Source organism: Chlorella variabilis (genome assembly GCF_000147415.1).
Source record: "Chlorella variabilis unplaced genomic scaffold CHLNCscaffold_5, whole genome shotgun sequence".
Classification (NCBI taxonomy): domain Eukaryota; kingdom Viridiplantae; phylum Chlorophyta; class Trebouxiophyceae; order Chlorellales; family Chlorellaceae; genus Chlorella; species Chlorella variabilis.
Window position 1 is genome coordinate 1,804,364 of NW_005435083.1, and position 17,019 is coordinate 1,821,382.

The 17,019-nt window shown below is 69.7% G+C and overlaps 6 protein-coding genes across 6 annotated transcripts in view; 3 read left to right on the forward strand and 3 right to left on the reverse strand.

The window, feature by feature from the left end:
• Positions 1-284: 284 nt before the first annotated feature.
• CHLNCDRAFT_11182 (hypothetical protein) lies at positions 285-1,347 on the reverse strand (the record flags this gene model as incomplete). Its single annotated transcript, XM_005849854.1, has 3 exons — positions 285-460; positions 787-1,042; positions 1,261-1,347. Coding segments are annotated over 3 exons (519 nt in total), but the record flags the coding sequence as incomplete, so codon positions are not given.
• Positions 1,348-3,718: 2,371 nt separating this feature from the next.
• On the reverse strand, positions 3,719-5,979 carry CHLNCDRAFT_56085 (hypothetical protein; the record flags this gene model as incomplete). Its single annotated transcript, XM_005849855.1, has 5 exons — positions 5,931-5,979; positions 5,102-5,320; positions 4,379-4,505; positions 4,048-4,176; positions 3,719-3,832 (listed from the first exon to the last, which is right to left on the reverse strand). Exons 2-5 carry the CDS (start codon positions 5,308-5,310, stop codon positions 3,719-3,721), a joined length of 579 nt encoding a protein of 192 aa, XP_005849917.1. The 5' UTR covers positions 5,311-5,320; positions 5,931-5,979.
• A 169-nt stretch (positions 5,980-6,148) lies between these two features.
• CHLNCDRAFT_143217 (hypothetical protein) lies at positions 6,149-7,216 on the forward strand (the record flags this gene model as incomplete). The annotated part of the gene is made up of 3 exons (XM_005849607.1): positions 6,149-6,400; positions 6,521-6,603; positions 6,742-7,216. 3 exons carry the CDS (start codon positions 6,149-6,151, stop codon positions 7,214-7,216), a joined length of 810 nt encoding a protein of 269 aa, XP_005849669.1.
• A 434-nt stretch (positions 7,217-7,650) lies between these two features.
• Positions 7,651-8,402, reverse strand: CHLNCDRAFT_143218 (hypothetical protein; the record flags this gene model as incomplete). Its single annotated transcript, XM_005849856.1, has 3 exons — positions 7,651-7,795; positions 7,925-8,121; positions 8,289-8,402. 3 exons carry the CDS (start codon positions 8,400-8,402, stop codon positions 7,651-7,653), a joined length of 456 nt encoding a protein of 151 aa, XP_005849918.1.
• Positions 8,403-8,880: 478 nt separating this feature from the next.
• CHLNCDRAFT_143219 (hypothetical protein) lies at positions 8,881-10,799 on the forward strand (the record flags this gene model as incomplete). The annotated part of the gene is made up of 6 exons (XM_005849608.1): positions 8,881-9,051; positions 9,161-9,243; positions 9,434-9,747; positions 9,993-10,194; positions 10,369-10,497; positions 10,616-10,799. The coding sequence occupies 6 exons, from the start codon at positions 8,881-8,883 to the stop codon at positions 10,797-10,799; spliced, it is 1,083 nt and encodes a 360-aa protein (XP_005849670.1).
• A 3,113-nt stretch (positions 10,800-13,912) lies between these two features.
• CHLNCDRAFT_143221 (hypothetical protein) overlaps positions 13,913-17,019 on the forward strand; it is a gene marked incomplete at both ends in the record, with an annotated part of 5,185 nt that continues 2,078 nt past the window's right edge. Inside the window, 10 exons of the mRNA XM_005849609.1 lie at positions 13,913-14,042; positions 14,194-14,342; positions 14,452-14,637; positions 14,830-15,303; positions 15,453-15,581; positions 15,719-15,815; positions 15,971-16,107; positions 16,268-16,387; positions 16,535-16,606; positions 16,725-16,790. Coding sequence (XP_005849671.1) covers positions 13,913-14,042; positions 14,194-14,342; positions 14,452-14,637; positions 14,830-15,303; positions 15,453-15,581; positions 15,719-15,815; positions 15,971-16,107; positions 16,268-16,387; positions 16,535-16,606; positions 16,725-16,790 — 1,560 coding nt within the window. The remainder of the gene's footprint in view (positions 14,043-14,193; positions 14,343-14,451; positions 14,638-14,829; positions 15,304-15,452; positions 15,582-15,718; positions 15,816-15,970; positions 16,108-16,267; positions 16,388-16,534; positions 16,607-16,724; positions 16,791-17,019) is intronic.

Below are 17,019 nucleotides of genomic sequence, written 5' to 3' on the forward strand. Positions count from 1 at the left end.
TCTCTGCCCTGCTCAGCGACACCCGTCGATCGCCCCGTCCCCCCCCTCCGCACGCAGGGCCGGGGGCGGCCAGCACGGCGGCGGGCGGCAGGTGGTCACAGGCTGCCACAGGCAGCGCAAACCACCCTGCAGGCCCTCCGCCGCCCCGCAGCTGCCCACCACCGGCACCGCGGGCAAAGGCGGGAGCAGGAGTGCACGATGCTTGGAGCTGCGGCTCGCCCACGACAGCAGCAGTGCCAGCCAGCCAGCCAGCCGGCCGGCCGGCCAGCCCCGTCCGCGCCTGCGTCTGGGAGCGGGATGTAGAGCTGCTTGGGCATGCGGCGGCGCGCCGCTTCGTCCAGCTCCTCGGGCCGGTTGGTGGCGCCGATGAGCAGCACGCGGCGGTCGGCCCGCGCCGGGTCTATGCCTTCCATCTGCACCAGTATCTCCGTCTTGAGGCGCCGCATGGACTCGTGCTCGCCTGCGGGCGTCGGCAGGCCAGCAGCTTGCGGTGAGGTGGCTGTTGCAGGCGGGCTGGCAGGCTGGCCCTGTGGGCAAGGGAAGGCCCGCCTCCGGAAGCAGGACCGCGGGAGGGCAAGGGCGGCAGCGGGGGGCAGCGGGGGGCAAGGCTGGGGCGGGGCGGGATGGGGAGCAGCTGGAGGGGGGAGGCAGGGTGCCGCCACCCAAGCTGCCGCCGCGCTGCCTGCGTTCCAGCAGGGGTGGAGCGGCATGCGCCGCTGCCGCTGCTCAGGGCCGCGCCCCGCCACACGCAGCCCCACCAGCCCCGTACGCCGCCCCGTCGCCCACCGTCGCTCTTGCGGGCCGACAGCAGCGAGTCGACTTCGTCGATGAAGATGACAGCTGGCGCCACGTGGGCGGCCACCGCAAACAGCGCGCGCACCAGGCGCTCCCCCTCCCCCATCCACTTGGACACCAGGGAGGAGGCTGAGATGGAGAAGAAGACGGCTGAGATGTTGGTGGCGATGGCCTTTCCCAGCATCGTCTTGCCGGTGCCGGGGGGCCCAAACAGCAGGATGCCCTTGGGGGGCGCGCGCGCGCCCTGCTCCGCGCGGCGGGGCGCAAAGGGCGGGGCCCAGGATCAGGAGGTGAGGCAGGCAGGCAGGCAAGCAGGCACGCATGCACGGAGGCAGGAAGCACACTGCCATGGCACACTGCCATGGGCGCACCGCGTGCCGCGCCCATGTGGCATCGGCTGCGCTGGCCCGCTTGCGGCCGGCCGGCCGACCCGCGCAGCCCCAGCCCCACCCTACACCAGCCCACCGTGAACAGCTGCGGGTTCTTGACAGGCCACACCACCACCTCCTGTATCAGGTCCTTGGCGGTCTGCTGCCCCGCAATGTCGCTCCAGTCTGCGGCAGCAGGGGGGAGGGCGCCAGGCGGGCGGGCAGCGGTGGGAGGAAAGGCGGGGCGGCAGGAGCCGGGCGGGCACGCCGGCATGGCCCGGCCTGAAGGCATGAGTGGAGCACACGCACATGCATGGCTGCTCGGCTGCTCGGCTGCTGGCCGGCTGGCTGGCTGGCAGCGTCAGCAGCGTCAGCAGCGTCAGCAGGCGGGGGCGGGGGCAGCGCCCAAATCACAGCGCCGCTCACCCAGCTGGCCCCCCGAATCCATGACCTCACTGCACACACTCTCAATCAGCGCGGGGTCCAGCTTGGCCAGGGGCTCCGGCAGCGGGTCGCCCGCGGCTGCAGGGCGGGCGGGCGGCGCGCAGCACGCAGGCAAGGGTGGATGGGTGGGTTCAGCGGGGACGCGGAGGCGGGGCAGCAGGACAGGAAAGGCTCATGCGCGTGTGCGTGTGCGTGTTCATGTGCGTGCCCGTGTGCATGGCGGCGCTAGGCGCCCACCCAGGCGCAGGATTTCCAAGGTGCGCAGCGACAGCGGGCTCTCCTGCTCCTCGCCGCCGCCGCCGCCGCCGCCGCCGCCGCCGCCGCCGGTTGGCGCCTCCAGAGCCTTCCTGACGTACGGCGGCACAAATGCGCCGCCGGCGCCTGTGCAGCGTACGGGGCAGGGAGCGGGCGGCGAGCAGAGGCTGGGCAGCCCGGTGAGAAGGCTCAGGGCAGGGCAGACCAGAGGGCAGGCCTGTGGGCCGGCTGTCCCACGCGCCAGCCTGCCGCACCCGTCTTGCGCAGCCCCGCGGGGCGCAGGCCGCCGGCCGCGGGGCGCGCCAGGCCCTGGCGGGGCACGCCGCACCCTCCTCCTCCTCCGCCGCCGCCGCCGAACTGGCTGGGGTTGTACTGCTGCCCCTTCCTGTGCGCATCCGCAATCAGCTTGCTCCTGGCGGTCTGGAAGCCGGGGATGCCCTTCCCCTGCTCCTGCTCCTCCTCCCCGCCGCTGCCGCTGCCATCCAAGTTGACAACCTCCTCCTCGCTGCTGTGCCTGCGGCTCTGGTGCACGTGAGCATCCTGCGCCCGCCTCGGCAGCTTGGCGGCCCACCGGCTATCCGGCGCCGGCCGCGCCGGCGCCTGCGTCGGTGCTGATGGCCCCTGCTGCTGCTGCTGCTGCTGCCCCTTGCGGAATGCATCCAGGGCGGTGGGCTGGTGGCCAGGCTGGCTGGGCTTGGCGGCTGGCACCTGGAACCCAGAGCGCCGAGCCGGCGGCGCTTGCTGGTTGCTGGCCTGCTCAGCCAGCACACCAGGCGCTGCGGGCACGGGCCCATGCTCCTGCGGCGGCAGCTGCTGAGGCGGCAACGGCTGGGCCAGCTGCACCGGCCGGCTGGGCAGCGGCCCGCTCAGCAGTAGCTTGTGCGGCTCGCTCTGCCGCAGCTTGGCTCCCAGGTCAAAGCCCTCTGGGTTGGTGAAGCGGAAGCCTTCAGGGCAGCCGGCCTGCTTCAGCAGCTCCGCCACGCGTGCACGCCTGCAGGCGGGCAAAGGAGCGGCGTGAAAGGCAGGGTGGGAGGGAGAGGCGGGTGCTTCGCAGTGCGGTGCCACATCCGTGCCTGGCAGCCGCCGCTGCACCTTCACGAAAGTGGCCCTTAAGGTCTTCTCACCTGGCATCGCTCTGGCGCTGCTGCACCGACAGGTTGTGCAGCCGGCTGGCGCACTGCTGCAGCAGGGCGTCGGCCTGCTGGCGGCCAGCGGGCGCCGACCCGGCCGTCACGCAGAGCAGGCTGCCCAGCTGCAGCAGGGAGCTTTCGGCTGCTGCTGCTGGATCCTCGGTCCCTTGTGCTTCTGCCCCAGCCTCCCGCGCCGCTGTGTACGCCTGCTCCGCAGCAAACACCAGGTCGCGCAGGCTGACAGCCTGCGCCTCATCTGCCTGCATCCCAGCCCCTTTTGGTCAGGCACGGTGGGATGCAAGCTGCAAGAGGTTGCGAGGAGCTCCCAGGCGGGCTGGGGCGCCGACAAAACGCTGTGCTGCGGCCGAACAGCGCCTGGAAGTGATCCACCGCTGTGGGATGGCATGCATGCACTGAGAGGACAACGAAGCAATCAACCGAGCTGAGGATGAGTTCTAATTCCACCGCTGCTGCGCGCGCTGGGCCGGCCCCCCCTCGGGAGCTGCATCCTTCCTCTTCCTTCCTCTGCGGGTGTTGTGTTAAACGTGTCATTTGCACATGGAGCACGCTAATTGCGTTTGTTGGCGGGCCGGCACGCGCTCACAACCAAGCAGCGCGCCCTGAGCACCGCCGCAGGGGGCGTGCGCGGGCGGCGGGCCGCCGCCACTGCGCCGCGCCCCCTGGACTCCACTCGAGCTGACAGATGGCTCATCAGGCTGCAGCTGCCTACTCCTCGTCCTCGCCGTCGCCGCCGCCGCCCTTGGACGCCTGGCTCTTCCGCTTCACGCGGCCGGGGCGGCCGCCGCCAAAGGGCGAGTTGAGCGCAAAGTCAATGTGCTTCTGCGGCACGCGCGGATGGCAGAGGGCGGCAGGAGAGGGCAGGGTGAGCCGAGGTGGCAGCGAGAAGCAATGGGGTGACGGCACTGCCGCAGCATTTACACACCAGCAACAGGGAGGCAGCTGGGCCTAGCTACTCGCATGCCACGCGCGCCCCCTTGGGATTGAACCACCACCCGCCCTCCAACCCTTGCGCCCCGCCCGCTGCACCGCCGCACCTGGCTGTCCACGCGGACCATGAAGGAGGGGATGTTGACAATCTGCTTGCCCACGCGGATGTGGCGCTGGCGGATGAGCACGCGCGCGTGGTGGATGCTCTTGGCCAGGCCGAGCTTGAACACAAGCGTCTGCGGGCAGGAGGGGAGCAGGGGAGGGGTGGGCAGGCCGTGCGCAGGCTCGGTCAGCGAACAAGCGGCCAGCTCCGGCCAGAGAGCAAGAAAACAGCAGCGGCGCGGGCGGCGCCGGACACGGGCAGGCGGCGCCGCGAGCAGCCCGCGGCCGCGCAGCGGCCGGCGGATGGGTGCAGGGGAGCGGGCGGCGGCGCCTCGCCTGCAGGCGGCGCTCCAGCACGTCTGCGGGCGTCAGCGCCAGCACGTAATCCAGCTTGTTCTGGCTCTCATCCAGGAAGCCGTAGCGGTACATGCGGCGCAGCAGGGCCTCGCCCTCAAACAGGCGCCTGCAGGGGGTGGGGTGTGTGGAGGGGGGAGGCAGGGAGGGGTCAGCTAGGGGGCTGGCTGGCGCTGGCGTGGGTGGGCCCGCAGAGGGAGGGAGACGGAAGCGCGCCATCTGCTGCCAGCCGCTCCCCATCCGTGCGAGTGTGCCAGCATCGTGGGCAGGGCCGCGGCGGCACGCTAGACCCTGTGCTTGCCAGGCTGCCTGGACCATGGGGTGGCTGGGTGCTGGTGCGCCTGAGCACCAAGCTGCAGCCCAACATGGCCCAACATGCCTGCTGGCCGCGAATCGCTGCACCAGCTGCAATGGGTGCGGCATGCCCCGCTCCCAGCTGCTGCCCCTGGCCTGGTGGCTGCCCCTCCACAGCGCCGCTGCCGGGGCCGCGGGCGCAGCAAGCCCCGCCGCGGCTGCCACGCTGTCCCAGCATCCGTGCATCGCAGGCTGACAGTCGCACTTCGTGCGCGTGTGCCGCGTGGGAGCGCAGCGGTGCCGTGGCACACCGCATCCGCCTTGCTGCCTCCTTCCCGCCCCTCCGCCCCGACCGGGGGCCCCTCCGGGCCATCCCCTCCCCTCCCCTGAGGCCCGCCTGCCGCCGCTCACTTGGGGTCCTTCTCGTCCAGGGTGAGCAGGTCGCGGGCGCGGGCGCGCAGCTTGGACAGCACCATCTGCACGCGCCACAGCTCGCGCTTGTTGCGCAGCCCAAACTCGCCCACCACCTTCAGCTCGGCATCCAGCCGCTCCTTCTCAAACGGGCGCCGCGGCTTCTTGAAGGTCTTGCCATAGTTGCGGTAGAAGCCAATGGACGGCATGGCGGCTGCCCTGCAAGCACGGGGCGGCGCAGGCAGGCAGCGGGGCGGTCGGTGATGCAGCCAGGCGACATGCTGGAGGGCAGCAACGCCGGCGGGTCCAGGCTGCTGCGCTGGCTGGCTGGGCGCTGAGGATTGCTGCCTGCTCCTTGCTGCTGCCTGGCTGCTGCTGAACTGCGCTCGACGGGGAAAAAAGAATAGGGAAAGAGGCGGGAGCGGCGGCGACAGAAGTGCGGGCGGGGGCGCATGGACCCATAGACGCATGGGCCGGCGTGATGGGCGTGACTCGAGAGCGGAAGCAGGATGCGGCAGCCCCACGGCTGAGAAACGGGGCAGCAGCAGCGCCAGAGAGGGCCCGTGCCCAAAGGGAGAGAGGTGGCTGCGACGGCGGCCCCTGCCGGTGCTGGGCATAAATGGGGATGTAGGCTGCAGCTGAAACCGTGTTGGTGTGCCCCCCTGGCTGCCCTGCTGCTGCCTGCCCTGCATGGCGCCTGGCATGACGCCGGTGCGGGGCCTGGGGCCCTCCCTGCCGCGTCCTTTCGGCATGTGCTGTCCTTCTGCTGCCCCGTGATCGCTGCCGCGCTGCTGAGGCCGCCGCTGGCCATCGCGCTTGGCGCTCTCACCTCCAGAGACGTTCTCCGCGTCCTGATTAGAAGACACCCCTCTACGTGCCTTCTGAAGAGGCCTGGGCAGGCGGGGCGCCCCCCCTTGCACTCGGCATGCGGCCGGGGTCATTCTGCCCTCCCCGCCTCGGGGCTGTGGCTGCCTCATCGCCCGCCCGATCAAAAACCCTGGCGCATTCTTGAATCACTGCAGGTAGCAGCAGCCCCATCCCGACGCCATGCGCGCAGCGTTGCAGTGCAGCTCTCGCGCCCTGCTGGGCAGCGCCCTCTCGGGGGCAGCCAGGCAGGCCAGGGCGGTGCACGTGGCCCCCAGGCGGCTAATTGTGGCCGAGGGGGAGCGACAGCAGCAGGGGGAGGCCTCCGCCTCGGCGCCGCCGCCGCCGCAGGCGGCTCCGACGCCTTCCGTGCGGGTGCCGCCCCAGCCGCGTGTCCGCGTGCCACCGCCCTCGCCCTACGGCGACAACGTCCAGGTGTGGCCCAGAGCTTGCTTGCCCAGCCAGTGTTGGCTCTCACCATCCCCAAGTGGCCTGGCACCCATTGCCTGCCGCCCCTGGCCTCCTGCCCAAGCACACCCCTGTTGCCGGCCGCAGATTGAGCGCGTGGAGACGCTGGGCGAGTCGCGGTTCTCGGGTGTGGTGGCACTGGACAGTGGCGACACACCCGACAACTGGGGGTGAGAAAGAAAGCACTGCCGCCGCCGCTGCTGCTCGCCGCAGGCAGGCGTGCCGGTTAGCGTCGGCAGCGGGATCGGAGTTCAGTCTTCTGTTGGTGCCAGCCGACCCATTGCTAGCCTGTGTCCTCCTCGCTGCAGGCGTGTGGCGCTGCTGGCGGGCGGCGATGTTGCCGTGCTGCTGCTGTTTGCCACCATTGGTCGGGTGAGCCACGGAGAGACCATCAGCCTGGGCGCGGCCTTTGGCACCGCCTGGCCCTTCATCGCCGGCTGCCTGGCCTCCGGCTGGCTGCTGGGCGGCTACGGCAAGGCGGCGCAGGGCGGCGACACGGGGGCAGCGGCTGCAGCGGCCGCCAAGACCTGGGCCCTGGGCATCCCGGCGGGCCTTCTGCTGCGCTCCGCCACCCGCGGCTACCTTCCAGACCCCTCCTTCATCGCCGTCTCCATGGCCGTCAACGGCGTGCTGCTGGTGGGGTGGCGCTCCGCGCTGGCGGCCGCCACGCCGCAGGCTGCCGAGCCGCAGACGCCCGTGGAGCAGCTGCGCGCGCGCAGGAACCGGCAAGGCAGCCCACTGGAGATGCTGCAGATGGTGTTTTCGATGGTGAAGCGCTGGTGAGCCGCGGGCGCGGCGCCAGCAGCTGGATGGCAGGAGGAGAGCAGCTGCAGCGCCGTCCTCTGCACCCTGCCCCTGCCCCTGGCACCCTGCGCCTGGCCTGTCTCGTCCACCCAGCCACATCCCCATCCAACCAACCCGAAGTAACGAGCGCGCAAGAGCCGCACACTTTTCCAGCTTGACAATTTTGTTTGCATCCCGCCAGAGGCCCATCCCCCTGCTTGGCATTCGTGGGTGAACGCTTTTCTTTACCGCTCACGGCTCGTGTACTCTCAATTCATGTGTCTCACTAATAAACCTCACAACATTTGCACCTGTAACCGCTTAAATGGATGGGATAAGTGGGATTCCCGTTTTGAGTCGATTCATTTTGTTTTTGAGCTGTCAGCACGGATGCCATGTAACAGCCCCAGCACGCCGCTGCTGCTGCCACTTCCTCAACTGTCGTTGCTTTGCCCTAGCAATGCCCGTAGCGCCGCCAGGTACTTTGCTATCCGCGCGGCATTGGCCCCAAGGTCCCCCTTCCCAAGCCGTGACGCCGACCGCACATCCACCACCACGTCGCCGCCTTTCTGCTGCACCCTGCAGCGCGGCCAGGGAATACCAAGGGTTGGACAGAAGCAGGCAGCACGGGCCTGGCAAGGGAGGCGCCCTGTCGACAACGTGCAACACTGCGCTACGCATCAGCCGCGGCAGGCGGCGCCCGCCCACCTGATCACGACGTCGTCCTTGAACTTCAGCAGTGGCGTGACGTCCACCAGCTCCAGCACCCCGCCATGTTCATCCTCATACACTATCCGCGCCCCTCTCAGCTGCTCGGTCGCCTTCTTTGCGGCGGCAAACACATCCTCCAGGTGGCCGCCGGGCACAACCACGGGCTTGAGGTGTGGGTAGTGCTTGATGATCGCCTGCGCGGCGTGGGAGTGCACGTCCGGCCGGTCGAGAAGGGTCAACGCAGTAGCTGGCGCCACCACTCCCGCCGCCGTGGCTCCAGCCGCCGCTCGAGCAGGGTGCGCCGCCAGGCTCCCAGGTCCACCAACGCGGCTTCGCTGAAATCTCTCCTGCGTGTGCTCACCTTCTTGAAGTTTTCTGGAAGCTCTGGCGCATGCTGAGAATTTTTGTAAGACGGCGCGCCCTCGAGGCAGGTCGAGACGTCGTTAATTACAGGCGCGGAGAAGGCGGAGCCCATGGCGGCTGATGGTCAGAGTGGCGGTGGCGAGGGAGGCTCAACTCATGTGAACTCCAGGACGCCTTTTTCCCGCCTGGCGCCGCCATGCGTATCCCTGATCCTGGAGTCACTGAGAATTGCCCCACCTTCCTTATACGATGTGCTTTGAGGTTGCCCTGTGCACGCTCTGTGGCCAGCTACACCAACCACTGCACTCGGTGGCGCGTGCCGCCCAGCGGCAGCGGGTGTAGGGCGTCGATATCAGACTGGTAACTGCCCCTGCCACAATCAGGCACATCACGCCTGATACTACATACGTAGAACCTAGCAGCAGGACAGCTACGCTAGCCGCGCAGGGGCTACCATTGAGCGCGTGGTGCCGCTTCGCCTGCCGCTTTGCATGCCGTGCAGGGCGGCGGGCGCTCAAGCTGGTGGCAACACACCTTGCGTGTGTTCCGCCCGCTGCTGCTACTCCAGGGCACCATATCATGCGAGCAGTATGGGGCTGGGCACGCTACTCGTGTTCTCGCTGTTGATGGTGGCGCTCCCCCTCTCGACCTTCTCCTCGGCCTATCAAGGGCGCCTGGACGGGCTGCTGCAGCCTCTTCTGGGCGCAGAGCTGCTTGAGGAGCACCGCGTGGTGGTGGCGGGCACCCTGGCCGTGCTTGGAGTGAGCGGCCCGATCGTGCGCCGCCGCCGCCGCCGCCGCCGCCTGCTTGGGCAGGGGACTGTTGCCTCTGACCGAGCCCTGCTTGGCTCCTCTTGTTGCCTGATGACAGGTGCAGATAGTGCTGGCCGCCTTTATCATCGCGGCGTGGCTAGAGCCGCCCCTGCCAGCACCCGCCACAAGCCGCAAGTCTCAGTAGCGCCGGTATGGCCACGGCGGCAGCAGCAGCTGGCACCTGGGCCTGTGTCCCGTCGTTGGGCGGCCCACGGTGTGCTGGAACAGCAGTGGCACAGCTAGGGAGGAGATGCTCCCCAGGTTTAGGCCTGCCGCTGCCGCCGCCGCCGCAGCAGTACGCACGGCGGTGGGCACCGCGCCGGCGGTGCAGAGCAGCAGCAGGGCCGCAAGGAGCAGAGGCCGCGGGAGGGTCGGCCCCAGCAGCGCCGCCCCTTGCAGACCCGTCAACAGTCCCAGCAGCAGCAGCAGCAGAATCGGCGGCGGCGGTGGCAGCAGGCGCCGCGCCACCAGGGGAGCCGCCAGCCAGCCGGCTGCGGCAGGAGGTGGAGCTGCTGGTGGGGCTGGATGTGGAGTACACGCACCTGGCGCTGCCGCCACGCTGGCGCCACATCAGCCTGCCGGCAGAGGTGTGCGCCGTGGATGCTGGCGGGCGCGTGCTGCTGTACGAGCGCTGCAACCCTCTGGGTGCGCGTCGGCCCGCGGCCGTAGCACCTGGCCTGGCCTGGCCAGCGGGCGGGAGTGGCAGCCAGCGGGCAGCTCCTCCAGCCGGCAAGCAGGCATGCTGGCTGGGCTGCATGGCTGGCCGCCGCGCCTGCAATGCGGTGCGGTACAGTACGGTACATGCACACGCGCACTGACGCCTGCTGTCTTGAAGTTTGCTGCACGCTTTGTTGAAGGCCCGCCCCCTGCTGCTTTGCGTGCGCACGCAGAGAGCGAGCTGCCGGCGCAGCGCTGGCGCCACGTGGGCGGCTTGCCGCCCCCCCTGTGGCAGCACGCACCGCCGCTGGGCGAGGTGCGGGCCCGGCTGGCGGCGCTGCTGGCGGGGCGCATCCTGGTGGGGCACCACCTCAGCAAAGACCTGGCGGCACTGGCGCTGGCCCACCCCGCCTCAGACGTGCGGGACACGCTGCGGTACAGGCAAGCAGCGGTCAGGGCGCTTCTCTGCGGGACGGTGGTGGGCGCACCCGCCCTGTGCCTGGCTCCCTGTGCCGCGCCTGCGCTGCATGCGATGTGCCCCAGCAGCAGCGTGCCGGCTGCTCATAGCGCTGCCCATGGCGCTGCCCGCCGGCTCGCTTGGCAGTGCAGGGAGCTGCAGGGGCGGCGCGGCGCCGGGCGCAAGCTGCGCCAGCTGTCCGCCGAGAAGCTGGGGCGGGACATCCAGCGCAGCGGCCGCAGGCACAGCCCGAGGCGAGCGGGCTTGAGCAGCGTGCCTTGGTGCAGCGCTGGCTTTCGTCCTGCGATGGGACGCTGGCATTTGGTGCAGCAGTAGCGCCCCAGCAGCCCTGCCCTGACTTGTGTCTGTTGCTGCTGCTGCTGCCTGGTGGCGGTGCAGGGAGGATGCGCAGGCTGCCATGGACCTGTACCTGCAGGAGGTACACTTTGAGAGGCGGTACATGCGGTACGATGACCTCGTGCAGCACCACCTGGCACAGATCCTGCGCAGCGCCACCGCCAGCGCAGACAGCGGCGACGCGGACGGCGGCAGCTTGCACGGCGGCCAGCAGGAGTGCGGCTAGCAGCTATGTTGCGCTGCTTCCCACCTCCATATGTCACTCTCTGCCCACCTTCCGACCTGTTCACAACTGCCAATTTTGATTCATTGCACACAGCAAACACATTGCAGACAGACTGCTGCCCAGCTGGGAGGTCATCCGGCCCTGAAGCGGGTGGTGCTTGGAAACTCCACAGGCTGGCTGTAGTAACGGCCTCTCCAGTGATGGCTGCCACGCCACGGTGTCCCCTCATGCCGCCGTGCGTCACAACAAGTGCGCTCCTCCCGACAGGGCGGTGGCCCGGCCTCGCCTGGCCCTCCATCGCCGCCACCGCCTCAGGCCCTGCCCTCCACCATGCGCTGCTTCAGGCGGCGCACAAACTCGCCGTGCTCTGCCTCCACCTCGGCACGGCTGGCCTGCAGCGGCGGGACGGCCACATCATGCAGGCAGCAATGGCAGGCTGCTGGCAGCAAGGGGCGGGCCGTAGGCCCCTAAGCAGCCTCCCTGCACATCCAGAATGTGCCTATTATGCCTGCCCCCTCCTCCCAAGCAGCTCACCCTGTGCCCAGCCACCCGGGTGCGCCAGGGCAGAAAGATGCCGGCCAGGCGCTCGCCCATGGGGCTGCGGGCAGGGAGGGATGGGCAGCATACAGGCTTGGAGGAGGCAAGGTGAAGACAGCTGCACAGGGGTTGCTTGCAGCTCACCCTGCGCCCAGCCACCCAGCCCACCTGTACGTGCCAGCTGCCCTGCCGCCCGCCTCCTCCGCGGGGCCGCCCGCGCCGGGGCCCAGCCCGCGTGCTGCAGCACAGGTGCAGGCGCACAGGCGGGAGCTGGATTGGTCCTGCAGCTGCTCACGGCGCAGCAGGCGCGGTGGAGGGCTTTATAGCAGAGGGCGCAGCGCCCACCAAGCGCCCACCAGAAGCTGCCACCAGCGCAGCGGTGCCACCGATGGCCAGCAGCGAGCCCAGGAAGAAAGTGCGGCGGGATGCGTGCGGCTCCAGCCTGCAGGCAGGGCAGCAGGGATCATGTGTAGCAGCCAAGCAACGAGCCAGTGTGTTCTCGATCTGTACCCCTGAAGAGCATGCACTGCCATGCTGCTGACTGGGGAGCAGTTGCGGGCTGCGCGCAGGCAGCATGCTCTTCAACTCACTTGTAGCCAAACAGGGTCGGCACTTGCACACCGCCAGCTGCAGCCTGGATCCTGGCCAGCCGCGCCGCCTCGTGCGGCGGCAGCGCCTGCACCTGCACCAGCAGCAGGCAGCAGTAGCCGTTCACCCAGATGCCCAGAGGGGGCGGCTCTGTTCAGCTGCACCTCACCTTGGCTGGCCCCTCTGCCAAGCGCTCTGTCAGGCTGAAGATGGACTCCCCACCATCAGGATTCCACCTGCCACAACAGGATACAGAGGGCGTGGGGGCAGCGCCACCACACGTGCAGTTCGCGTGCGCAGCGCATCAGGACAGCAGCGCCCCCCGGGGCTGGCCGCCTCATCCTCAAACCGCTGCACTACAGCCGCTCCGTACCGGATTGCCCAGCCTGCCTGCTCCCGCCACCGCCATGCCCCACCTTTATTCCCCCACCACACCTGGAGGGCCCCATGTCCACGTGGATCCCAGTCTTCATCCGCTCCGTCTCTGATGGCTTGGGAACTGCAGGCCACACGGCCGCCGCGGCTTCTTCGTTGCATCTGGCGGGCGGCGCAAAGCACCCGCTGCCCGCGACGCAAACGCCGTGCACATGCATGCATGGCAGCAGCTGCGCGCAGCTAGGAGCTTACGTGGCGCCTTGCCAGGCGTGTGGGCATAGACGTACTCGGTGCGTGCCGCCACCTCGCCGGGCACATCCTTGAATACTCCCGGCGACACCTCCACGCCTGCAAGCACCACCACCAGATGCGCGCGCGTCACCTTGCAGGCTTGTGTGCAGGCAGGCCATGGGTACCCCGTGCTGGCCCTACCCACAACAATGCCCTGGCGCCAGCTGGAGGGCTGCTTGCCTGTTGCATGGTGCACGTCGGGTGAGGTGGCCTTCTTCACCTCATCAAGCACGCTGGCATCCAGCCTCCCCTGCTCGGTGGCCGGTGGGCCGCACGCAAGCGGGACGAGTGAGCCCCAGCCCTGCACCCAGCCTCCAACCTGAGCTTCCCTTACATGTGTTGTTCACCTGTGCCACTAGCTTCTCCAGGCGTTTGAGCATAGACAGCCTCTCCTCCTGCAGCAGAGTCGCGTGCCGGCAGGCAGCACGGCGGCTGGCGGCAGCACCACCCGCCTCTGCGGAGCTTGGGCCAGGCCAAGCAGCCTTGGACGCTGCCTGAGAGTCTGCCAGCAACCATCCAAGGCGGGGTTCCTCGCCTGCCTGAAGAACACCTCCTCAGCAGCACGCTCCCTCTTCTCAAAGGCACTCTGTGCCGTCGCCATGGTGCCCGCTGCTAAGCCAGCTGCGGCCTCTGCCAAGGCAGGCATGGGGTTTCATGTCTGCACCCACTCCTTTCCTTCCCCCGTGGTTTCTTCCTCCTTGAATCATACGTGCAGTTTTTTCAACGCTGTCTGCGGCCACAGTCGCTCTATGTTGCCTCCCCCGACCCTCAGCAGGGAGCCCAGCCCAGCAGTGGGGAGGGCCAGCATGCGGCAGAGTGAATCAAATCAGCAGTGCGCCTGCTTCTTACATTTCGCTTTTGATACAACTGCAGCTGAGTTGTCCCTTTCTGAGACGCTGCAGCCAACCGTAGGAGGCGCAGCGAGAGTGCTGGCTCCGCCGCTGCCGGCGCGGCGGCGCTTTGCCCTTTGCTGTCCCGCCGGCAACATCCCCTCAGCTCCTGTGGAGGCAAACAGGCCCAGCTGCCGTGAACACGGCGTGCATCGACTAATGGGCTCGCAGGCTGAGCTGCAAGCTGCAGGCAACAGCAAATCGCTTGGGCATGTAGTGGAAATTCCTCCCCAGGGCGCCTGAGCGGGAACTGGAGCCCGTGGAGAGCTTGGGCTGGGTTGAATGAGATCATGGGTTGCTCGTTCGGCTCATTGGTGCCCCAGATTGGCGGGGAAGGCCGCCCGAACCGGGAGGAAAGCCCGTGGGGGGCTGGAAAAGCAGCAGCGGCGCCATGTGCGCTACGTTCCCTGCCCCCCGATGGGGAGGGTCGCCATGAGTCGGGCTGTGGTGCTGGTCCAGCCACTGCTGCTGCTGCTGCTGTGGGCCGCGGATGCCCAAGTCCTGGGGGAGAGGATTGTGCGCTTGCGGCTGGCCAGCGGGCGTGCCAGTTGCCAAGATGGAGGTGGGAGACCGGACTGGGCAGCGCCAGCTAGTGCTGGGCGTGCCCACCTGCGCCGGCGGGGCGGCGGTAGAAGCTGCAAGGGGGGGCGGTACCGAGAGAATGCAGGCAGCTCCCCTCCTGAGCTGTGGACCAGGCCTGCTGGCTGCTGCAGGCTTTCTAGACTCCGACCAATGCGGCAGCGCTGCGCCGCTGGGCGCGGAGCTGCGGCTGCCACGGGATGTGCAGCAGTTTAGCGTCCGCCCCGCCGGCAGCGGCGGCGGCGGCGGCGGCAGCAGCGGCGCCACTGCAGTCATCATCCAGGTGCGGCGCTTGCTGCCCTGGCTGCTCATGTGCTGCGATTCGGACAGGCATGGTGGGCTCGCTTGGTGCATGCTTAACCTCACCCACACATGCCGCATCTGCTGCGCAGGCTGTGGGACGCACGGCGTGCGCCCGCCGCTACCTGGCAGCGCTGCAGTGCGGCCGCGCTGCTCCGGTGTTCCTGCCGGGCGAGGCGCCTCCTGAACAGTCGCTGGCACTGTGGGAACTTAGCACGGTCGGCAGCAGGCAGCGCATACGCAGCCTGGCCTGCCCGACCCAATACCTTAGCTTGAAGGTGGGGCCCCGTGGGGACGCCGCCAGCTGTGTGGGCAGCTTGGTCGGGCGCTAGCACACGCACATGCAGGCTGCGTCTGGCAGTCGCTTCATCTTCACCACGCTGCAGCATGCATGCGTGCAGCATCGTCTATGCATGCCGTGGCCTTCCAGCTGACGTGCCGCCGCCTCCCGCCTCGCCTGCCTGCCGCAGGCCAGCTGCGAGGACGGCCGCTCCCAGCTCTTGCCGCTGGGCGCGGAGGGCGCCCTGCAGGACTGGCTGCTCATCCAGCCGGCCCCGGCCTCCGTCGCCGAAGCGGCGGCGGCGGCAGACGATGCAGGCGATGAGCCCGCGGCGTCGCGCTCGGTGCAGCGGCGGCGGCGCCGGCGCCTGCTCAGCGCGCCGCGGCTGTTGATTGAGGGGGAGGGCGTGGGGCGCGGCATGCCGGAGCTGCTGGGCGACGAGCCGTACTACCAGCAGGAGGCAGGTCATGAGCCCTATGCTCCTGCCGCCTATTACTATGCCCCACACAACCCTGGCTACGAGCCCGTAGACGCAGAGGGCCACCCCCTGCTGGTGCCCAGGCTGCTCATCGCGGCGGCCGCAAGCGCGCCGGGAGCAGGGCCGGCAGCGGCGCCGGGCGCGGCACCGGGCGCAGCACCGGGCACGGCGCCGGCAGCGGCACCGGTCGGGGCGCCGACGCCGGCTGATGCTCCTGCCCCTGGGGCCTCGGATGGAGGAGGCGCGGCAGACCCCCCCGCCCCGCCGCCGTCCAACCCGCCGCCGGCCAAGTCGCCGCCGCCGGCGAGGCCTCCGCCGCCATTCCGGCCGCCTAGGCCGCCGCCGAGGCCGCGGCCGCCGCCGCCCCCGCCGCGCCCTCCTCCCCGCCCGCCCTGGCCGCCGCCATCCCCGCCGCAGCCTCCCAAGCCTCCCCGACCCCCACCAAAGCCTCCGTCACCGCCCAGGTAGGACCGCAGGCGGAAGCGCCAAAGCACGACGGCAGGAGGCGCCCGATGCTGCGTGAATGCACCAGCCACCAGCGTGTGCCCGCAAGTTGTGCCTCACACAGCGCGCTCCCTCCCTCCTTCTGCTCTGCTTGCAGCCCCAGGCCGCCCCCGCGGCCTCCGCCCTCGCCGCCCTCGCCGCCGCCCAGGCCCAAGCCGCCGCCCAGGCCGAGCCCGCCGCCCAAGCCTCCTCCGGTGCGCGCCGCTGCACACGCCTGGCTGCTGCAGGGCTCCATCCCACGGGGCGGCGCTGGTGTGGGGCTGTGCCTGGCTGCCGCCGTTGGCGCTGGCTGGGCCTGCCGCAGCTGGCTGGTGCACCGACCATAGGCCCCTCCCCATCTTGCTTGCAGCCCTTCAAGCCGCCGCCACGGCCCAAGCCTTCACCCCGGCCGCCGCCGCCTTTCAAGTCGCCGCCGCCGGTGAAGCCGCCCCCTCCCTTCCGCCCGCCGCCCAACCCGCCGCCCTCTCCCAGGCCGCCGCCGCCCACGTGAGTGTGTGTGTGTGTATGTGTGGGTGTGGGTGGGTGGGTGGGTGGATGAGTGGACCGGGGACGGGCCAGTGTGCGTGGCAGCTTGCGCAGTCTCACCTGCCAGCCTGCCCACCCCCACCCGTCTTGAACATTGCTATACTGTCCTCTATAAATGCAGCAAGCCGCCACCTCCGTTCAAGCCGCCGCCGCCCATCAAGTCGCCGCCGCCGGTGAAGCCGCCGCCGCCGTTCAGGCCGCCGCCAAAGCCGCCGCCGTCCCCTCGCCCGCCACCCCCCTTGTGAGTTGTCTGGCTGATGGCCGGCGGCGTGCCACCCAGGACAGCGCCTGCATTCGCCTGCTGCACACCCCAGCCTGTGGACCCCTCCTCTAGGCCACCCCCACCCTGACCGCTCGGCCCTGCTGCCTGCTCCGCCCGCTGCTGCAGCAAGTCGCCGCCGCCAACCAAGCCGCCCCCGCGCGTGCGCTCGCCGCCAAATCCAAAGCCACCACCCCCCACGTAAGCACGCAGCCCAGCTCTGGATGTGTGCCGGGCAGCCACGCCTGGCAGCGCAGCAAAGCATGCCCCGCTGTGCCTGCTGCGGTGCTGACCTGGCACTGGCATGTGTCTCCCGCAGGCGCTCGCCACCCCCGCCACCAAAGCCCTCCAAGCCGCCGCCCCCAATCAAGTCGCCGCCGCCAGCGTGAGCGGCCTGCCTGGTGTTTGCCGTGCCGCGGGTTGCCATGCCCTGCCCTGCGCTGCCTGGAATGTAGGTTGTGCCGCGGGTTGTGGGCCTGCCCTGCCTGCCGCAGAGCTCTCCTCTGCCTTGTGTGGCTCAGCTGCAGCTCGCTCGTTGTTGTCTCTGCAGGAAGCGGCCGCCTCCGGGCAAGCCGCCGCCAAAGCCGCCGCCGCCCGCCAAGCGCCCCCCCCCA